Here is a 21,850-nt window from a genome sequence, read left to right on the forward strand (position 1 = left end):
TAGTCAGACATGGAACTTGAGATAGTTTCCTTTCTTATTTTTCATTTTCAAGTATTTGTGAAATAAAGGTTTTATTTTTCCTTGATTTAGAATAAATCACTCCAATAATGCAATAGTGAAGCCTCCTGAAATGACACCACAGGCTGCTGCCAAGGAACTGGAAGAAGTGATGAAGAGAGTAAGGGAAGCTCAGTCTTTCATATCTGCTGCTATTGAGCCAGGTACGTATATTTATTATGTTTAGTACTAGACAGGCATGTTCATTGTGCACCTCGGGACATGCTGTTAAGAGCACTTTCAGACACAGGAAAAGGTTACTCATAGCTGAATAACATGTTGGAAGAAGTGAGAATAATCACAGTTGTCTTCATGTAGCAGTAGAAGTTGGCTTTTTTATTTTGACACATATTGTCTTCACATACATGCATATTGAACATTTTCAAAACCAGGAGGACAGCGTGAATGCATTTAATGTTGATGCTTCTTAAGTTCAGAGTACATAGAAACTCTTACCATGAAATTGCTTTATGCTTTGTTTTGTTCTTTAGCACACATTAGTGGTGTGGTTTCTTGATCAGAGAGAGTTAGCATTCAAGTGGAAGCACCAATATTATGCTTGCTTAATCTACAGCAGACTACTTTTGTCCCTGTTGCTGTGCTTTTTTTCATGCTGGCTCAAGAGTGAGCAAATAAGATCAGGAAATGAATTTAGGATAAAACAGTGTGTTGTAATAAACTCTTTTTCATCCATATTAGTTGCTTGATCCCTGTTAACACTGAAATGGCTGGTCTAGGAGGAAGACCTCTCATGGATTGAGAGGTTAGATGGTTCTTTTCAGTGTTGATTTTTGTAGACTTGTTCTGAATTTCTAAATCACAGCTTAAGACAGTCTGATTTTCTTAAACTTATTAACATCATCCTTTTTCGGTAGATCAGTGAGGTTATGTCATTTTATTAACAGACCTAGTTTTCAGTGTATGTACATTAGATTTTGGGAAGTGTTGAGTTTTTGGAAACAGTCAAGTTTTTTCTCATTTTTGGCGTTGAAATAAAAACAGCTCTAACGTTTCCTCAGTGTAAAGCAGCAGAACATTAATCTTTTCAAAAAGAGTCCAAGCCAAAGTCTGCTGAGGTCACTGAGGTGGCTTCCAGGCCTTTGGATCAGAATTTTCAGCCTCTTCTCTCCATCCCTTCCTTTCCTTGTGGAATATAATTTGAATATTAGTACAGTGGTGTAAATGTCTAAAAGAACAGAAAATACTATAATTTATATTTTATACGTGTTCTCAAAGTTATACCCTGTCTTCTAATTTACTCTGTTTTTCTCAGGTTATTGTCTTTTTTTCTGAATAGTTACATTAATAATATACCAAGAGGCAAACGTGTTGTAATCTTGTGCATTGTGGCAGCAACATAAATCCCTTCCTAATAGAGCTAGCTGTTTATAATTATCTGGTTTATGTGTACTGCTGCAGGATGGCTGCACTCAACGAGTATATGCAATGACTTTCTTGGATGTTTCTGAAGGATATTTGCAAAGAAGGAAGATGTGCAAAGAGTAGGCCCCTTGTACTATGTGTGGTACATTCCACTTGTGCCAGATTGTTAACTGGGATCTTTAAATGTTCTGAGCTTACACTGCAAAGTGGTTTTTTCCTCTCAGAGTCTGGAAAGAGCAGTGAAAGAAAAGGCGGTCGATCTCGTTCCCATTCTCGTTCAGAATCCAGGTCTAGCTCAAAATCCCGATCTAGAAGGAAAAGATCACATTCAAAACACAGGTAGGTGTTTGTTTGTTTTTACTTTTGGAATGAGTGATGATACTGTTTTTCTTCAGTACTGATGATTACTGGGATTATTTTTTAAGTAAGTATTGCTGTGAAAAACACAAATAGCTCATACTGGTCAGATCAGAGTAATTGAAAACTTTATATCTGAACAGATACTCTTTTGCTCTAGATGCTAAGTGTTTTCAAAATTACATTCAGTGAAAGCACACTGGAAGGTACTTCTAATGCTGTGTAACATATTTCATTCTATGACCTTTGTATTTTAAAAACAGTTATCTGCATTATATGGCTGGGACATCTTTTACTGTTAGCACTCTAAACTGATAAGTTGACTGGTTTTGCTAGTATAAAGTTCCCCTGCTGTCTTGAACTTCTAAACACAGAGTTAATAAAACCCATATTTCTGTTTACTGTAGCGCAAATGTGGTTAAAGTTTTTTAGAAACTAAGAGAAAAAAGCTCTAGGGACAGTTTGCCTTTCTTCAGTTTGTTTGCTTTGCTCAATTTCTTAACTTCTGAAGCAGGCTTTGGAGTGTGGGAGGAAATGAAGCAACTAGATCGCTGTTAAAATTAGTACATAAATTTATTTCCCAAGAATGAGGCAGTATTGGTATGTGACACTTACAGACACGTCCTGAAAATGGTTTGTATTTTTTCAGTGATTTATGAGCATTTATGTAATCAATATAAAAGTATTTGGGTATGTTAAGTCTCAAAAAAAAGACACTCAAAACTTAGTAGATAGTTTACGATTTACAAAGGTAAGTTGTCCATGTTGCAGAAACAACTTTGTTGCATCTTTTCTCACACGTATTCTAATGGGAGTTCTGTTGTTCTTTTATATAAAGAAAAGCTTGAGTAGAAGTGCACACCACATCAGTTGTACTCCCAGCAAATATGGTGTAAGTGCAGATTTCAGTTTTGTAGTAAAGAATCAACCCAGTACACTATCTGTTGACATCAGACCAGTGGGCACCTTTGTAATGCAAGAATACTCATTTGGTCACTTCCTTATTGCATGGTTTTCTGCTGTTTCTGTAACATAGGATATAGCTGAAAAGCAGTGTTAGTGTAGCATTCCCACTGTGTCTGCACTGTTTTGTATCAGCACAAACTAGACTGAGTTTTAGGAAATAAGTTTGCATTTCTTACTTTAAGAAATGTGTGCTTTCAAATATCTCTTGATGTCACTTTTTAAAAATACAATTTTTGTCTGTTACCAACGATTTTAATTACATGCTGCAAAAAGAGCCAGACTGGTCCACTGAAGCAAATGCCTCCCTAAGAATAACCTATGACAATATCCTTGCTATTTTCCTGTTTCAGCATTTAATAATCTCCATATATCTTTTTCATCTTTATGGTACAAGTTTTATTCAGGAGCTTATTTTGGTTCAGTTGTAATTAATTTGCCCTGAAGTTAGTTTCTACGCTACACTGATGTGTGGAGCAAAGCAGGAGCTAAAAAAGGGTTGCCTTTCCTCACCTTTTGGTATATCCTTGCTCTGTGTGTCTCGAGCTGCAGAAAACAGGTAGAACTGTTATTTTTTTCTGTCTTCCTGTTCTTCAATATTTATTGACTAATATACATGGCTTTTCTGTCTTTGGGAAGTTGAACTTCGTTGTACATGAACCTTTCAGGCAAAGTATTCAAGTAATGTGTTGTTTAAAATTTAATATTCAAATTCACCTTTTTAATTTGATTTTCCTAGTAATATGATCTTCCAAAAAATGGTTAACACTGGGGAAAACAGACTATAGTAATTTTTAGAAGTCTTGTTTTCGTGAGCAAATCTGAGAATATATATCAGGAGTGCTCCAAAAGTAATGACTCCTATTTTGTTATTTTGGCCTGCAACATCTTAGGTGATTATTGGTGGTATGTCAGTAGAGGTTGAAGCTTCCCACCAATATTCCATTGCGTTTTGTTGCTGTGTGACAGATGGAAGCAAAGGGACAGTCTGACAAAATGGCATCTAATAAGGAAATGCATAGAGAGCAAAGTTTTGTCATTGAATTGCTCTGTGCAGGAAAAAATGGCACTCATTGATGTTCATTGGTGCTTGCTAAATGTTTATGAAGACCAAACAGTGGATGTGAGCACAGTGAGGCCTTGGGTAATATATTTCAGCAGGGCTGGCAGCAACATGAAAGATAATTCAGACAGCCTTGCAGATTTGGAGGATTGCAGGATGGAGGCTTTTGTTCATTGCTGGTAAAAATGCATAGCTAATAGTGTTGACTGTATTGAAAAGAAGTATTATGTAGCTGAGAGTTTGCTATGCCTAGTAGTATTATTGAGCTCTTTGTACTGGTTATAGTTTACATGAGAATAAATAGGAGGCATTACTTTTGGAGTGATGTAAATATTTTCGTCAGAAGACTTCAGTTGGATTTCTGTTGGAGTTATTTTCATTATTTTCATTCCTTACTTATCGTGAAGTAAGTTTTCATTCTGTATCTTGAGAATTTTTAAATCTGTGCTCACAAATCCTTCCAACTGAGGTGATAACTTTCCTAAATTCTGAGCCATGGGTGATAGGTTTTGGGGAACCAAACAGGTGACCAAAACTGCAATAAATGATTGTACCTGAGGAAGAAAAAAAATGTAACTATTTTTACAAGCTGATCTTTTATTTTATATACTTTAATTTTCTAAGAAAAGCTATCTCACAACGATATGGATTGATATTTTCCAGACTATTCTTAAAGGTTCTAATAAAACTTGCTACTTAAATGATGAATCTCAAAGGACAGCATATGCACCAGTTTAAGTAAGCTTATCTGTAAAAACGTTAGGCAATGAATTACTGAAATGCTACCGTATGTAATTTTTCTGAGTGAGGCCGGATTTTTATGCCATTTTCCTGTTTCGATTGACCTAATTTTTATGAAGTTTCAATATTAAAGTATTCTTTTTGATCTTGTTCGTATAGAAGTCGGTCTGGCAACAGATCACTCTCAAGACACAAGGACAGACGCAGATCCAGAAGTCCCCTGAAAAAACGATCTAGATCTAGGGAAAGGCGGAAATCGAGAAGTCAGTCTCGTTCTCGGTGAGTTTTCATTCCTAAGAAATGATACCGTTCTCTTCTTAGCTAGCAGTACAAAGTGTTTGAAAATCTAATGAATGTTTTAAGTGATAGTAAAGCATGGAGCGTAAATGCTTTATCCTGTCCCCAGGCTTTGTCTGTGAGGCAAGAGAACAAAACATAGATCTTTATATTGAATTGCCTAAACTTCTGTATAGAAGTCTGTTTGTACCTACATAAAATTATAAAATGGCTTGGGTTGGAAAGGACCTTTAAAAATATTTTGGTTCCAGCCACACTGCGATGGGAAGGGACACCTTCCAGTAGATGAGGTTGCCCAAATCCCTGTACAACCTGACCTTGACCACTCCCAGAGATAGATCATCCACAGCTTCTCTGGGCAGCCTATTCCCCTGCCTTTGCACCTTCTGAATAAAGAATTTCTTCCTAGTATCTAAGCTAAATTTACCCTCCTTTAGTTTAAGAGCATTAGCCCTTGTCTTGTCGCAATGTTCCCTGATAAAGAATCTCTGCCCATCTTTCTTGTGGGCCTTCTTTAAGTACTGGAAGGTTGCTCTAAGATTTCTCCAGAGCCTTCTCTTCTATAAGCTGAACAACCCCAGCTCTTTCAGCCTGTCTTTGTAGGAGAGATGCTCCAGCTCTCTGATGAGTTTTACAGACTTTCTTATGTATCCACTCTTAACAGCTTTTTAAAAGCTTAACAGTCTTTTGCATGATGAAGCCTCCAATGGGAATGCAGTACTTCAGGTGGGGTCTCAAGAGAGGATTAGAATGGGAAAATCAGCTACTGGTATACTTCTGACGTAGCTCAGAATATGATTGGCTTTTTCGGCTTCAAGAGTACGTTGCCAACCCATGTTCAGTTTTGGTCCACCACTGCCCCTCAGTTCTTCTCTGCGGGGCTTGTCTATCGGGGCACCCATCCAGCCTGTATTCATGTTTTGGATTGTTGCAGTCCAGGTGCAGGACCTTGCACTTGGCCTTGTTGAAGTTGATGAGCTTCGCAGAGACCTACCCCTCAAGCTTTTCAGGGTCCCTCTGGATGTCATCTTTAGCATGTCAGTCACACCACACAACTTGGTGCAAACTCGCTGAGGTTGCGTTCAGTCCCACTGTCCATGTCACTGACAAAGGTGTTAAACAGTATCAGTCCCAACACTGACCCCTGAGCAATGCCAGACATCACTGCTGTCTACTTTGACCCCAAGCCATTGACTGCAGCCCTTTGAATGTGACTGTTTAGCCAATTCCTTATCTACTGAGTGGTCTGACAAATTAATGTCTCTGCATACTAAGAGACAAGAATGTAATGCAGGAATGTATAAAGTGCTTTGCATAAGTCCAGATTCTCTTCCCATCAGTTCTCTTCCCTTTTCTGACAATGCTGTAATTCCACTATAGAAGGCCACCGAATTTGATGGGCATGTGGTTTAACATTGTTTCCAGGGGGATTTGGGACCTCCCCAGGCATGGAGGTGAGACTGACTGCCTGTAGTTCTTTTTTTGTTTTTAAAAATGGGGTTATGTTTCCCCTTTTTCAGTCACTGGAAATTCAGTGATTTCTACTGAAATTCCAACACAGTATTTATAAAGTGCGTGTGGATGCTTTGTAGAAGAAAACTTGCTGATTTTCTTCTTTCATCTCCTTAATGCCCTGAGTCATTTAAAGGGAGCTTCATTGTTTTTGTTTTTTAAGAGGAGGAGTACTGTGGGAAAGAGAACTGCGAATCTTTGGACCTCGGTGGGAACAGTTAGGAGTACTTTATGTAGTCAGGCTTTGTTGATAGCTGACAAAATGTTGTTACTCTCTCTTGCACTTGTCTGACAGAGTTTTTTAAGATAGCTACTCACTGTAAGGGCCAAGTCTGGTGACATCTGTATAATACCTAACTGGAAGGTGTTTCTGGTGGCACTGTGAGATCCCTTGCTATTGTAGGGATAGCCCGCTGTCTCATCTTTATGGTCTTAGATTGTATCTGTGAGACATGTAAATAAGTATTTGCCAGAACCTGCTCATAAAAGAACCTGCTGTGCATGAGGAGTTGAGGAAATATGTAACTAAAGGCTTGACTGAATGAAGAAAAGTGGGGTCTGTGCTTGGGGTCTTTCCAGTCTGAATGGGTCTCTTTGGGAATCTTTAAAAATCCTGGGCTAGATAGCAATACCAAAAGAAACAGCAAATTCAGTCTGGTTCCTGTGGATGTGAAAAGGCCTATTGATGAACTTCTTATAATGTGCTTTGTCCTGTTTTTCTGAAGAACTATTGGATTTCATATGTCCTTGAGGCAGCTCATGTGCATGTCCACTAGGTGGGATGGTTGAGCGTCTTGCACTTCCAAGTAATTCTATGCCAAAATGTAGAGTAGTATTCCAACCAGAGCTATAATTTAGTTAGTTTTTTAATTAGACTTGGTTACTAGAACACAATCATAAGTTTTTCTCATGGTATTTCTTTTTATGAACAGGTGTAATTCTGCTTGTTCTATAGAAGCTGACCTTATCTGTTACCCTTGCTTATATTTTTACTGTTAGAAAATTTTCTTACGGTTAGATAATTTTCAAATTCCTGATAACATTATAGATGATTGAATTGTCTTGAGTTTTGACCTTACATTTGCCTTTTAAGGGAACTTAATCCGTGAAATTTAAACCCTGGTTTTGGTTTCTCTGTATTTATTAGTGTTGGACTTGCAAGCAGTTCCAGGATATTGATGTGAGAGAGCACTGTAGAATTAAGATTTCTGTCAGTATTCATATGGGGCTGGTTAATTTCTGGTCTCTGTTATATGGATCCAAGTTTAGTAAGAAATGGATTTAGAAATGGTAGCGTTTGTCTCAGGACTGAGACAAATGTAGAATATCTGTGTATGTCTAATAAGAATTACAAGGTAAAGAAACTTTAATACCATCTCTCAGTACAAATGAATTTAAATTCTAATTTCCAGACACTTTCTATCCCTCACAGTAAACTTGAGTGGAAAAGTAGAATTTTACATAATAGTTCTTTTTGAACAGACATAGTTTCTCTTGAGCATTTACTGTATGCTGAAGACTAAGTTTTAGTTTTTATCAGGAAATTCTAAGATGAGTTAATGGATTTGTGTTTGGCTTTTCACAGGGACAAGAAAAGAGACAAAGAAAAGGTCAAGGAAAAAGAAAAGACCAAAGAAAAGGAGAGAGACCGAGACAAGGAGAAGGAAAGAGACCGGGATAGAGACAAAGAAAGGGAAAGGGAGAGAGATAAAGAGAGAAATAGGGATAAAGACAGGGATAAAGACAAAGATCGAAACAAAGATCGAGAGAGAGTCAAAGACAGGGATAGAGACAGGGACAAGGAAAGGGAAAAGGAGAAAGATGAGAAGGAAAGAGACAGGGAAGATGTAGATCAGAACAAAGAAAAAGATGATGACAAAGATGGAGAGAAGGATAGAGAGAAGATGAGGGATAGGGAGGGAGATAAGGACAAGGGAGGGGACAAAGAGAAAGACAGAGAAAAAGAAAAAGATGGGGATAGGGAGAGGGAGCGAGAAAAAGAGAGAGATGATAAAAAGAAGAAAGATAAGAGATCCAGAACTCCCCCAAGAAGCTATAGCTCTTCAAGAAGATCGCGTAGCTCCAGCAGGTTTGTTATTTTGAATTTTTTTTAATGCTTTTTTCAACTTAGCAGCACAACAAAATAAATCTCTTTTTCATGTGACAGTACTACCATTTTGATAATTCAGTTTTTGTTCTTTTGTTTAGTATATTTCCCAGTGAAGTAAAATGAATTACAAAGAAATCTGTCTCATACCTGGAAGAGTGTAGTCTGTTGTCAGGCTGCTGGTGCTTGCCTTTCACTTAAATATAGAGTATTTGAGGGCAATAAGTAGATGGTTGTTGTGCCATTTCTCTGTGTATGAGCCAACAAATGTTTTGATGGAGAGGCATCATACATTGTCCTGATGAAAGTATGAGTCATCATTGCATAATTTCGTGGTTACTTGTATAGAGTCATTCAATATGCTGGTTGGAAGGGACCCGCAAAAATCACAGACTCTTCACTCCTGGTTCCAATAGAACCACTCAGAAATTGAAACTCTTCAGAACAGCTAGTCTAGCTAGAAAAAATAAGGCAATGGTTGGTCTTATACTCCAGGTAACAGTACTGGAGCCAGTTCTGTTGAACATCATCATTGGCCTAGCCAGTGGGACTGAACACACTCTCAGCAAGTCTGCAGACAATACTGAACTGGTAAGAGCTGGTAGTGTGTGAAAAGGCTGTGCTGCCAGTCAAAGAAAGATCAACAGACTTGAAAAGTGAACTGATGGACATCTCTTGGAGTTGAACAAACAGATGTGCTGAGTCCTGCAGCTGTGCAGGAGTAGCTTCATGGACTGGTACAGTGAGGGGGGTGACTGGTTCGAAGACCAGCTGGCAGAAAAAGAACTGATGGTTCTATTGGACCAAAAGAGGAGCATGAGTCAGCAGTGCACCTTTGCAGTCAAGAAAAACAGCAGTACGCTGAGCTGCTCTTTCTAAAGAAGAGGGTTGTGAGCAGACAAGGAAGGTGACGCTTGGCCTTTCCTCAGTGCTGGTGGTGCCAGATCTGGAATCCAGCATCCAGTTCTGGGCCTTCCAATTGCAAGAGAGAAACAGACCTAACTGGAATGCATCCATTGAAGAGCCACAAAGCTAATGAAGTGTCTTGGAGCACCAGTCTTACAAGGAGAGTCTGCGAGAGCTGCGTTTCTTTATTCTGGAGAGGAGAAGGCTGGAGAGGAGAAGTTCTAACAGAGTATTCAAGTTTCTAGTGGGAGCATGTAAATAAAGAGTGTAAGAAGAGGGGAGCCAGATTCTTCTCAGTGTTGGCCAGTGAAAGACCTAAAGGAAGTAGGCACATACTGTGATATGAACGATCAGGTAGTGAGGTGGACTGGCTGAAGGAAAGGAGCAAGTGAGTTGTGGTCAGTGGGACTGAGTCTAGCTGGAGGATTCTAGATTCTTGTGGATTCCCTCAAGGGTCAGTACTGGGACCAGTACTATTCGATCTATTCATTAATGACTTGGATGAGGGAATAGAGTACACTGTCAGCCAGTTTGCTGGTGGCACAAAACTAGGAGGAGGGGCCAGAAAGCTGTGCTGACATCCATCAAGACCTGGACAGGCTGGAGAATTGGGCAGAGAGAAATTTAATGAAATGTAACAAGGAGAGGTGTTGAGTCTTGCATCTGGGCAAGAACAGCCCCAGGTATCAATATAGGTTAGGGACTGACCTGTTGGAGAGCAGCACAGGGGAAAGGGAGCCATCTATCCTGGTGGACAGCCTGATGACCATGAGCCGGCACTGTGCTGTTATGGCCAAGAAGGCCAGCGTCATCTTGGGGTGTATTAGAAGTGGTATGCTTTGTAGGTTGAGAGAGGTTCTCTTCCCCCTCTACTCTGCCCTGGTGAGACCACATCTGGAGTATTGTGTCCAGTTCTGGGCCTCTCAGTTCAGGAAGGACAGGGAACTGCTTGAGAGAATCCAGTGCAGAGCCACAAAGGTGATTAAGGAAGATGGGTGTCTTTAGCTTGGAGGAGACTGAGGGGTGACCTCATTAATGTTTATAAATAGATAAAGGGTGTCAGGAAGATGGAGCCATGTTCTTCTCAGTGATATCCAATTACAGGACAAGAGGCTGGGGGCGTAGACTGGAACATAAGTATGAGAAAAAATTTCTTCGCAGTGAGGGTAGCAGAATACTGGATCAGGCTGTCCAGAGAGGCTGTGGGATCTCCCTCTCTGGAGTTGCTCAAAACCCTCCTGAACACATTCCTCTGTGAGCTGATCTAGGTGCTCCTGCTCCAGCAGGGGGATTGACTTAGGCAGTCTTTCAAGGTCTCTTCCAATCTCTGACATTCAGTGATACTGAAATACAGCAAATTTTTGTTTTTTTTTTTCCTAATTATTAAGTTGTGGTGGTTTTTGTTTTCTTTTGTTGTTTTCTGTTTTGTTTTCTGGGAAGCCTAGAGCCTGTTGCCCAGAAAGACTGAGGAGATTCCATCCATAGAGATGCTCAGAGCCTGACTAGATGTGTCCCTGGGTAACCTACTGTAGTTGACCTTGTTTTGAGTGAGGTCTGGAATAGGGTTAAGTGAATTTCACAGTTATTCCAGCTTCTGTAGCTATTACTGTCTCTAGAAGTATCTGACAATAAGTTGGGCTGCTAAGCCCCATTTAGTTTGTATTTAAGGGAGTCTGTTTACTTTGGTGACTGACTTTGCCTAGTTGGCACTTGAAAATCAGAGTCTGAAAATACAGATTTGGTACTGTTTGAACACAAATAAGTTACCTGGTTATTCACAGACATGCAGGAAAGCAATATAGATATCCAATTTTTTCCATAGATAAAAATGCATTTCCAGTATCCTTAAATGACAAAATGTACTGATAAACATGGGGATGTTCAAAATGAGATGCGTGTTAACCAGTAAACCAGTGTTATCTCCAGTGTAACCTTGAGACTACTCTTTATTTCTGTTTACCAAACACAAATCTTAAGAGCCTTTTGAACAAAACTATCTCTGAAATTTTGTCCTGTGAAATGTTTGTCCTTCAGAAGGTCGGGCCACATGATACTGTCAGAGTATGAATCTAGTTAGTTTTAAAAAACATGTCTTAATATATCCTTCTGTGCTTCATCTATTAACTTTTGGTTCCTTGGACTTAATAAACATCAGAGAAGTTAGATGTTGATTGCAAATGCTGGAATGCATAATTATATCTTTTGTGGAATCATAGAATCACCAAGGTTGGAAAAGACGCACAGGATCATCCAGTCCAACCATCCACCCATCACCAATAGTTCTCACTAAACCTTGTCCCTCAGCTCAAAGTCCAAAAGTTCTTTGAACGCCTCCATGGTCATTGACTCCACCACCTCCCTGGGCAGTCCATTCCACTGCCTGACCATTCTTTCAGGGAAGTAATATTTCCTAACGTCCAGCCTGAATCTCCCCTGGGGCAGCTCAAAGCCATTCCCTCTAGTCCTATCACCAATTACGTGAGAGAAGAGGCTGACCCCCAGTTCTCTACAACCTCCCTTCAGATAATTACAAAGACCAGTAAAGTCTCCCTTGAGCCTCCTCCAGTATGAACAATCCCAGCTCCTTAAGCCAATCCTCATAAGGCCTGTGCTCCAGAGCTGTCACCAGCTTTGTTTCCCTTCTTTGAACACGCTCCAGGGAATACGTTGAAATGCACTCTCATTTATCTTTCCTGTTCTTCACCAGTAGTTCTTCATGTTTCCTATTCCATGAAGAGAGAGGAAAGTGTACTTTGACAGCTAGAGGTTTTGCATTTTTGTTGAACAAAGCATTAATTCCTTGGTTTTTGATGCGTCTCTATATGTTAGCTAGGTAATAAATGTTCTGTTGTATTCAAAACCAAACTCCAGAATAGAAACTAAGTAAATCCATTTGTGTAAAGAAGCTGTTCTGAGCTGTTAAGAGCTCCTTGGTACGTTAGAGTGTGATAAATATGTTTGTTGAGCGTAGTCCATTAGGCAAATAATAAATGTTCTGTTTTAATTTTGACAACAGCTTGAGCTGTATTATGCAGTGTTTGCTTCTGAACTTCAGTCATGCTGAACTGAAATTCTGATGATCCTGAGTATTTAATTCTAAGTTCTGAAGTTTATATTGCTGAAGTTATACCTTTTGTCTTGATGTACCTCCTCATTCAATTGGATTCTTCTCCTGATTGAAGAGATTCTTATTTTACAGTGTTAGTAGATGTTTCATTTGTCAGGTTTAAGTACAAGCACGGATAAGTAAGCATGAAACTAGAATCTGAAAAGACACAATCTTTTTCTTCTACTTCATTTTTGTATTCTCCCTTTTCCCACCACTCTGAAACATGAAAAAGTTCTTCTGTTTTGTGTAGTGTAGAAATCACTGTATGTAATGTTAAACTCAGGAATGTTTACTTAGCTGTTAGGACAGTTCATTTTAAGATGTTTTATATGGTTCCTGACTTTATTATTTGTTGTTTTTTGCTGATTTTGAATTTTTTGTCATGCAGAGAAAGGCGCAAGAGGAAGAGTAGAAGTCTTTCTAAGTCTCCTAAAACATCCAAGGGAACAAAAAGAAAGTCGTCACGAACTCCTTCTCCAAGAAGGTCAGTTGGGTGTAAACGTACACATTAGTGAGCAGTAAAGAAGATACTATGTTTTGTTGAATTGAAACACAACTTAGAGACCAACATTCTGAAAAAACGAGTCAATTTCTAATTTCTTCCTTGATAAAAAGTGGATGCAGACAATTTCTGTTGATCAGTGTGATCCAGTTTTAATTCAAAAAACAATCAGAAAACTTCAGGGATTTTAAACTTGTTACACTTTTGAAGTATCATCTGTCTGTCAGTGAGACAAATGTTCTCTGAGAGAGCCCTTCCTCAAGTGTGGTTCAGCTCACTTTTCCCTTTGCTAACACTGTGCACTCTAAACATGTGTTCGTTAGCTCTCTTCAGTCAGAAAATCCTCTTCTCTCTCTGTTTTGTTGTAGTTGCTGTTTGTTTTTTTGCAACTAAATGTTTTGAAGATGATTGAACCTTTCATAGAGAAAACAAACCAGGATACCAACGTTCTTTACTGTGCTGTGCAGTACATTTCATGTAAGCTCTGGTAGTTCACATTTGCTACTTTTGGATCAAATTTGATTTGAGTAAAATTTTTCTTGAACAGAAACAAGAAAGAAAAGAAAAGAGAAAGAGATACATGTAATGAAGGAAGAGAACGAGAACGCTCCACCTCCAAGAAAAAAAGTAGTAAAGAAAAAGAGGGAAGGGAGAAATCTGACAAAAGCACCACTGCTTTGAAGGTAAGCTCTGCAATTGAGTGATAAAGGAATATCCTCCTTTCTTTTTCTTTTTTTCTTCATTTTCCCCTTTCTCCTCAGCAAATAATTGCCACTTGAAACAATTGAGGTTAGCTTCTGCAGGAGATGAAAGTTGTTTTTTGTGAGATGTTAGTAGGCCAGCTTTTGTGTTTGAAATTTACTCAACCACCAGGAACTTGTATGTATGGTCTACAGAAACATGTTGGTTTTGTTTCTCTCCCTTTTCTGTTTTGTGCCAAATGTTAAGAATTGTTTGGCTTTGTATCTGTGTAAGGATCCAGGAAGCTGACTGTAATTCAGCGGTCGGCTTCTGGGACAACTTGACTGTTAAAATATTAATTTTTTTAATGCATTTTTCACTCTGCAGTGCAGCCTGTCCCTGGTTGCTTTGGTCCTGGGTTGTGCGTTGAACTCTGCAGGAAGTAAAATGAAGAACTGGGGAAGAATAGTATGGGATTTTCCCTTGCAAAATAGAAGGTCGTGTGATTAAGGAAAGAATAATCTCCAAATTATTAAACCTTTATGTTGAAAAGCAATGTGCCTTTAAAGAGTAGCTTGCTGTATTCAGAATGATTCAGCAGTTATAAAATATCTGATGTGTGTGATATATGTCTGCTTACTGGAGAACCCTAGTAAAATGCATAAGTTAAGTCACAAAATATATGAAATGGAATTTGTAATCCTGTTTTATTTAGGATATGCGGTAAATTCTTAACGTTCCACTATACTGTTTGTTGTTTTATCAGAGGTAAGGACAATAACAATGGTGATTTCTTCAGTAACACTTGATTACGATGTTGGGCTTTGGCCATCTGAAGTTGCTGATGTAGCTAAATTGCTGGTACTGAGTATGCATGAGAAATGGATGAAGTCAAAATAACAGCAGTTAATTGGAAATCACATCCCTTAATGCTAAGAGAAAGATTTTGTCTTTGACAGGACAAAGACCACGCTAAAGAGGATCAGAATTCAGAAACTGAGAAAGATGTTGACAACAGAGATGCGCAAAGGACAGATGAAGTCAAACTTCAGCAGAACGGAAACTGTCAACCGAACGAAGATAACCTCTCGGTTAAAATGGAAGAAGTTTAAAGCAAAGAATCAACCTCTGTCTCAACTAAGGAATGAAATCCAAAGCTTCTTATTTCCCAGAATGAGGAAGAAAATGTCAAAGCAATCAACCTGACCATGTTGATAGTACTAGTAGCTCTTCCAGTTCTTGTGATAGCTTTGTTGTCTTCTTGCTGTAAAGCAGGAAAGCACGGACCAGTAGTTAAACCATGAAAAAGCATATGCCATCGGAACTATTCATCTCTGAAACTCCATGCATTTCCATGATGGCTGTACTTATAGGTAAAATGATTTATGTTAAGTTTTGCCATAGGCTGTTAAATAGAAACTGAAAGAAGTAAACCTTTACTACCCCTAAGAAAATAAAATAGAAGCTGGAGATCAGCATTGAAGGTTGTTTTGTTGCTTGTTGATGAATTTTGTGTTAGTTTTCTTTGTGGGTTAAAAAGTCCACAGAAACTTCAATGTGTACTTTATGTGCTTGGAAACGGTGCATAAACGTACACACTTTCTTTTGGTGTAAATGACAACTGTTGGAAAAGTTTTTTGGTTCTTACGGTATATGCCCAATGTTCTCAATTTGCTCACTGCTTGCGGTTTGTGAGTTTTATTATTTAAAATAATTTCTTACTAATATCCCTAAACTCAGTATTTGCTTAAAGTATTTGAACAATGCATGCTACTTTTCTGTTCCTAGAAGGAACATTGCCATGTATGATGATAATAGGTTAGCTTATTGAGTTATTTTCAGGTTGTTTTATTTTGCTGTTTTCTTCTGTTCCAGAATTGAGCACATCTGTATATTAAGAGAACTTAACAGCTTTGTTTTTTGACATGTACTGCAGTGTGTCTGTTCAGCTGCAAATGGTACAGGTGCCATTATGAAAATAAATTTTTTCTTACTTGTTTAAAAAATTTGAGAGCACAAGCATAAGCTTTAGTGCCTTCGTAAAACGTGGTATTTTCTAGAAATATATATGTGCTATTACTCATTTTCAGCTAAATCTTGCATCATCTCTAATGCTGTTTTGCCACCACCATACTGTAGACAAGAATGCAAGTGATTTTCCTGAATGGATGTTTAGTTCACTTGTTTAAGTACTACAAGTCCATTTTTACATTTATTTTTTATCTTCAGAAAAGATAGAGTAAAAGCAATGATGCATTTTGGGGACCACCACTGTACAAATATAGTAGCTGAATACGAAGTATTTTCTGAACACCTGCATCACAGGCAGCCCTTAAGATACTTAACTACATTTGGATGGCCTTAACTGTTACCTCTCCATCATTTTCTCTGGCACACATCAGGTGTTGTAAAATGAATTTAATACAGAGCTGGGGGTGGAAAATACTTGGGGAAGGAATGTTCTAATTTACAAAGGAGTTGTATGTTAGAGAGTCTTTTTTCGTTCTTTGAGAAAGCATGTAAGAAGCAAATGATAAAGCAGGTTTTTTTATTTTTTTCAAGTGAAACCATGATTTGTGCTCTCTGAACTAATATAACCAGTTTCATTGTTGTGAGACTTTTTTTGAGAGTCATATTTACAAACTTAGACCTAGAATCAGGTAGATTATACACCTTATTACAATCAGATGAATAAATTGCCTTACCTCGTGGAAGGAATTTCTTTCAGTTAGGAATAAAAAAAGGCTTAATAGAATATTAGCAGTTTGCTTTTGATTTCCTCTTCTTTTGCATAGTTAATTCTTACAAAAATAATTTTCAAAAAGCATAATACAGGGAACAAAAATTTTGTCTAATTCTTAAGGTAATGAAACCTAGTTTGATTGTGAAGCTGCTTAATCACTCTTCATTTTTGGTAGGATTTAGTGTTCTTCCCACTGTGTACATTTAAGACCACAGGAAATGCTTTACCATGTAAAGTATAGACAGTCATTTTTGTCATTTTTAAGCCACATGCTGTTGGTAGGTTAACAGCTTACTCTGATAATAGAATGATAAATCTGTACATTTAAAGAAAGGTTCTGAAGGATTGTGTCTTGAAGCAGCAGCTGTCTTATTTATGATGTGTAAGTAGCATAGAGCAAAGGGGTTGTTTGTATACTTGTTATCTTTGTTACCATTTCACCAATAAAATTAAGTACTTTAGAGGGAAGTTTCTGCTGTTACATGCTTATTAAAGAAACTTTTTTAGTTGGTCATCAGGTCTTATTCAGGCAGCTTCTTTTGATTTGAAATGTGAATACGAGTTAAAACATACCTGTATTATGTATAGTAACTTTGAAAAGATAAGTTACTCCTTCTCTGGGAGAAATTAGAATTCTCATAGTATATCACATTTCAGTTCATCCTAGCTTGATTTTCTTAGTTTTGTTATCCTGAATTTGCATAGCTTAGAGTATGTAGATGATTGTGCACAGTTAGTGAAGAAAAATGACTTTGAAAATGCATAGGTAACGATGGCAGCATTACTAGCTAATATATATATGCAGCATATTAAGTTAAATTGTAAGTGAATTAATAGTCCCATTAAAAAAGGTTTTGAGAAAAGAGGAGAAAAAAAAAAAAAAAAAAAAAAAAAAAAAAAGATTAAACACCAAATACCCAAATACACACATTTCCTCCCTACCCCAAACTGTGTTTTCTTACAAATACTGTATTTTCTGTTTTGCCTTGTAATACTGTGTAGTTCTGTGAGGATAGTTTTATCTCTTTGTATTAGGTGTTTAATGGTTCCCTTCTTTGTTAAAAAAGAAAAAAAAAAAAAAAGGAAAAAAAAAAAAAGAAAAAAAAAAAGCCACCATTAGATGCTAAATGTTTTGTAGAACACCCATCACCACAGGGGGCAGATGATTTTTTAAACTAGTGCTGGAACACAGTAGCAAAGTTCCTGCTTGCTCTGCCACGTTTCTGTGTTTGACCCATTAAATGTGTCTGTCTTTCAGTGGAAGCCCACGCCTTCATCATAATGCATTTGCATGCTGAGCTGCTGTGTCAGGTAGTTTGCTTTTGCATTTTTATGAGTTGATAAAACTGAGTGATGGGTTTGAGAACAGCGTAGTTTGTGGTAGCTGTGTTGTTTTAGACGTATTTTCACTTAACTTGGCCTTTGGGTTCTGCCGACATGTTAATCGCCTGCTTTGTTTTTTATTTTTATTTTTTTTTAATGTCAATTTCAGATAGGTGTAACTGAATTTACTTTAGCTAACCAGCTGGCTAACAGCATCAGGCTAGGCACAGCCTGGCTTCTGAAGGAAGTTGACCATTTGAGTGGTTTACTCCTCTGCTGAAGTAAATTCTGCAGTCTATCATGCTGTGTGTTGCTTGCAGTTTGTTTGCTGGTGTTTTCTAGCCTAGGTATGTGTAAGGCAGTAAGTTTAATTTTGAAGTCTACAGATCTGTTTGCTAATGGTAGCTTCTCTGTTTTGCCTTCAGTTTGTAATAGTAATTACATTTAGGAATTTCTGTGATAACTCTCGTGGTCTAATCAAGAGATAAAAAAGTAAAGGCTGCCTTGTATGACACAAATTCTTACATGCTGCATACAAGTCTTGGTCACTATTTTCAGTTACTCTATTTAACATTATAACCACTGAAAGCAGTAATGCCATGGTGGTGTGTATATTCTTTATTCTTTAAACTGAAGCAACTCTGTATCACTCTCGGTTTGTAAGTTTGTAATGAAACATGCATTTCAATTTTGCAAGCCATTCACTTAAAGGAAAAAAGAAAAATAAAAGACAAATCATCTTGTTTCAGTGTGAAAATGGAATTCTGAGAGTTAACTAAGTACATAAGTTCAGCACAGTGAAGTACTGCAAATTGGGGCGTGTTGTGGATCCAGTTTGGCACCTGATGATACTTCAGGCTTTATATTAACGAATTACTCTTTTTTGGTGTTGTCATTATTTTAAAAGCAAGGTTTGGATGTAGTGACACAAATACTGAGAGCTGTAAGTGGCTAAAATAATGTAAATCTGTTGATACTTAGTTGAGAGAGATCAGGTTTTCTCACCAGTGGATAGCATGCTGATAGGTGAAATTCATAGATATTCTTCATATTATTACAACCTGACATCTGATTTTATTTGCAAATGTCTAAACAGAAAAGTTTCCAGCCTGTTTGTGAAGTTTATTTTTTATATGGTGAAAAGTGTAATTAAAGTAATACTGAAAGCACTGTATAAAAGGGATTCTTTTGCATAATGTCAGATAAATTCGCTTGTGTTTAATTTTAAACTCCTTGACACTGTGTCTGTATGTAGTGTTTATTTTCATTTAAAATTCAAGAATGCTTCATGTATAGGTAAGCCGCAGGATGGGATCTAAGCACGTTAGCAAGGATTTTTCTCAGTAGTCACTTCAGTATAAAACAGCCAGAGAAAGTTGTCTGATACTACGTGCAGACAGCTCCTTTGCCCACTGTCTGAGAGCAGTTCTCTTAAGGCTTCAATTCTGTACTTTCTGAGTAAGAAAAACCATTGAGGAGCTATCTCTGAATTCCAGTTTTCAAGATGTGTTCCTAAACCAAGAAGTCTTATTATCCAAGAAGGCCTAAGAAAAATTTGTCATAGCCGTTTCACAGTTTTTGAGATCAGTACAGGAGGACACTGAAGTAAAAATGAGATCTTAGCTGTTTGTTTTCTTTTGGAGAGCTGCAGTTTACACTTAATTTGGATTCACTGCATTTTCTCTTCTTACTATAAGATAAACAAGTGCCAAACTTGATGGAAGGCTTAAGATTGGAGTACAAAATATGTTCTGTACTAACTGTGCAAAGGAGATCTTTCTTCTTACATAGAGGTTACCTGTCTTTCTTGGTCAGAAAGACTTTGTATCAGCAATGGAAAAAGTCATTTAATCTTACTGTCATTCAGTCCTTGATGTCCTTATCTGACAGTTAGGTAGCTCTTATAATGCAGATATTAGTGCGCTAGGTAGCAAATCTGTAACTATTTCTAAAGGGTATTTTAATCTAATAACTATAGTAGTATCTTAGTTTTGAACTATTGAGAAGGTTAATACATTGATAATAACAACTCAGATCTGCCTTGGCAGATCTGTTTTTATTTACAGTAGAATTATGCAAATGTACTTTTTGTGTTCTTTGATAGTTAAATGTCAAATATATTTAGGGAGTGATAAGGGGATAAAGGTATTGACAGGAAGCAAGCAGATTTCTAAGAAGACTAAGTTGCTATACTAAGTAAAACCGTTAGCACAAAGATTTAAAACTGCTGCTACAGCAATGGGTAAATAATGGTCTACTTAGAAGCTAGTGCTTCATAAATACATACTTTTCATAATAGTTTGATCAGAGGAGTGTGTGATCTGCTCCTGAACATCAAGAGAGGAATTTAACTTGCAGAGTTAAACTAGCTTATCAGTAGATCATTTGTGGTGTTTTTCTCAGTGTTACAGGAGCCATGGTAAGTTTGTTCTAAACAGCACGTATCACAACCTGTGCTCAAATGTGCCTGGGTATCCTGTGCACTACAGCAGCAAAAATATGACTGCCTCTCCTCTAAATCAGATGTTTTGTTAGTAAAGGAGGCCTTTTCAGTTTAATAAATGTATATCCAAGCTTGTTCCGTGTTAGTAGAATATATTTTTGCATTATTGAAGCAACTATGAAATGGTACAAGTAAAGAAATGTCAACTGCTGCTATTACGTTGTTATTTTTGTGAATAAACTATGTCCCAAAGCTTTATTTGTGTCATAGCTCACTTCTACTAAGTTCAGAGAGATGTAGCAAATGGCTGTGAAGCAGTTCTGACTTCTGTTTTGATTTGTTTGTTTGTTTATTTATTACATCTACATCTAAACCCAGTTTGTTTGCTTCTTGGTTGGACTGAAATTATTGCAAGAATGGTAGCGAGAGGCTAAGGCCTTTCTGGAAACCCACCCATGCAATGGTTTCCTTCTCCACAGAAAACTCCCAAGTTCCAGCAGGCAGAGTTCGTCATTTTTAAACAAATGGTTAGTTGATAAACGTGGATATATAGAAGTTTATGTCAAAATTTGTTTTATTAAGTAGAGTTAGCGTTTCATGCATAATTTAGTGTGAACAGACAAGTTACTGTTACGGGTATTTTCATACTACAGTTCACTGTTTTCAGTGCTTAAGCTTCTCTATCAAGATATAATTTGTATGAAATGTGCTTCTCAGTGCACTGCAAACATTTACTTGGTCAGTAGGAATCTTGTGATTTTGAGAGCTGTCATGTCTGTAACAAACTGTATGGCTGGTTCAGCTCTGCCTGGTAGGTGGTGTCGTCAACTGCATTTCACCACATTTCTCCTCTGAACCAGGGTGGGGAAAAGCACATGGAGATGTCTCAGCAGTGGCTCAAAATTCTCTATTTATTTCATCATTTCCTGAAATATTTTACTCACTGAAACAGAACAAACAAACAAAAACAACAACAACAACAAAACATTATTTTTAGTGGAGAACATTGAAGATTAAGTGACAAACGGACAGTCTTTATAAATCAATATTTGGTGCGCATGTGGCTTGTTTTAACAGCAGTCAGGGACTGGCGGTAGCAGTGCCTTGTTTTGAAAATGCTGTCCTTTGTTACAGCAAACATACGCTGCTTCTTAGTCCTGAGAGAGGAACTTCCAAGGAAGGTTCAAGCTCCTTTAGGCTTTTTGAAAGAATTCCTGTGGTGGAACATAAATTTTGAAGCAGGGGTATATTCTGAAATTACAAAAAATAAAGGTGTGATCATAGTGTATGAAGAACATGTTCAAGAAGTTCTACTGTGCTTCACTGCAGCAAAAAAACTGAGTGCTGCTGCACCCTCTTTTGAGTATGGCAGTAACTTCAGATGACGGAGTGGTGGGGCTTCCTTACAAACCCTACTACAAGCAAAAACTTACTACCCAATAAAAACAAACACACAAAGCAACATCTCCCTGCTGTTTTTACTACCATATTGTTGCCATTCTAGTACACTGACACAGCAGTTACCTGTTAGGAGGACATAGCTACACTGCATATGGGTTACAGGGCCTTTTAGCCATGCCTGAAGTAGCTTTGCTTTGGCTTGGAGGACGCGCCACATTTGTTACCTGGTGCTGTGGGCCAAAGCCAGGGGACTGAGGTGAAT

The 21,850-nt window shown here is 37.8% G+C and overlaps 1 protein-coding gene across 3 annotated transcripts in view; it reads left to right on the top strand.

Moving 5' to 3' along the window:
* Positions 1 to 16,884, top strand: part of SREK1 (splicing regulatory glutamic acid and lysine rich protein 1) — a 40,426-nt gene extending 23,542 nt beyond the window's left edge. For all 3 annotated transcript variants that reach the window (XM_072358874.1, XM_072358876.1, XM_072358875.1), the window contains 7 exons: positions 91 to 221; positions 1,665 to 1,779; positions 4,724 to 4,843; positions 7,959 to 8,462; positions 12,884 to 12,979; positions 13,545 to 13,680; positions 14,638 to 16,884. In XM_072358874.1, coding sequence (XP_072214975.1) covers positions 91 to 221; positions 1,665 to 1,779; positions 4,724 to 4,843; positions 7,959 to 8,462; positions 12,884 to 12,979; positions 13,545 to 13,680; positions 14,638 to 14,790 — 1,255 coding nt within the window. In that variant the 3' untranslated portion in view covers positions 14,791 to 16,884. The remainder of the gene's footprint in view (positions 1 to 90; positions 222 to 1,664; positions 1,780 to 4,723; positions 4,844 to 7,958; positions 8,463 to 12,883; positions 12,980 to 13,544; positions 13,681 to 14,637) is intronic.
* Positions 16,885 to 21,850: the final 4,966 nt, after the last annotated feature.

Source organism: Excalfactoria chinensis, chromosome Z (assembly GCF_039878825.1).
Source record: "Excalfactoria chinensis isolate bCotChi1 chromosome Z, bCotChi1.hap2, whole genome shotgun sequence".
Taxonomy (NCBI): domain Eukaryota; kingdom Metazoa; phylum Chordata; class Aves; order Galliformes; family Phasianidae; genus Excalfactoria; species Excalfactoria chinensis.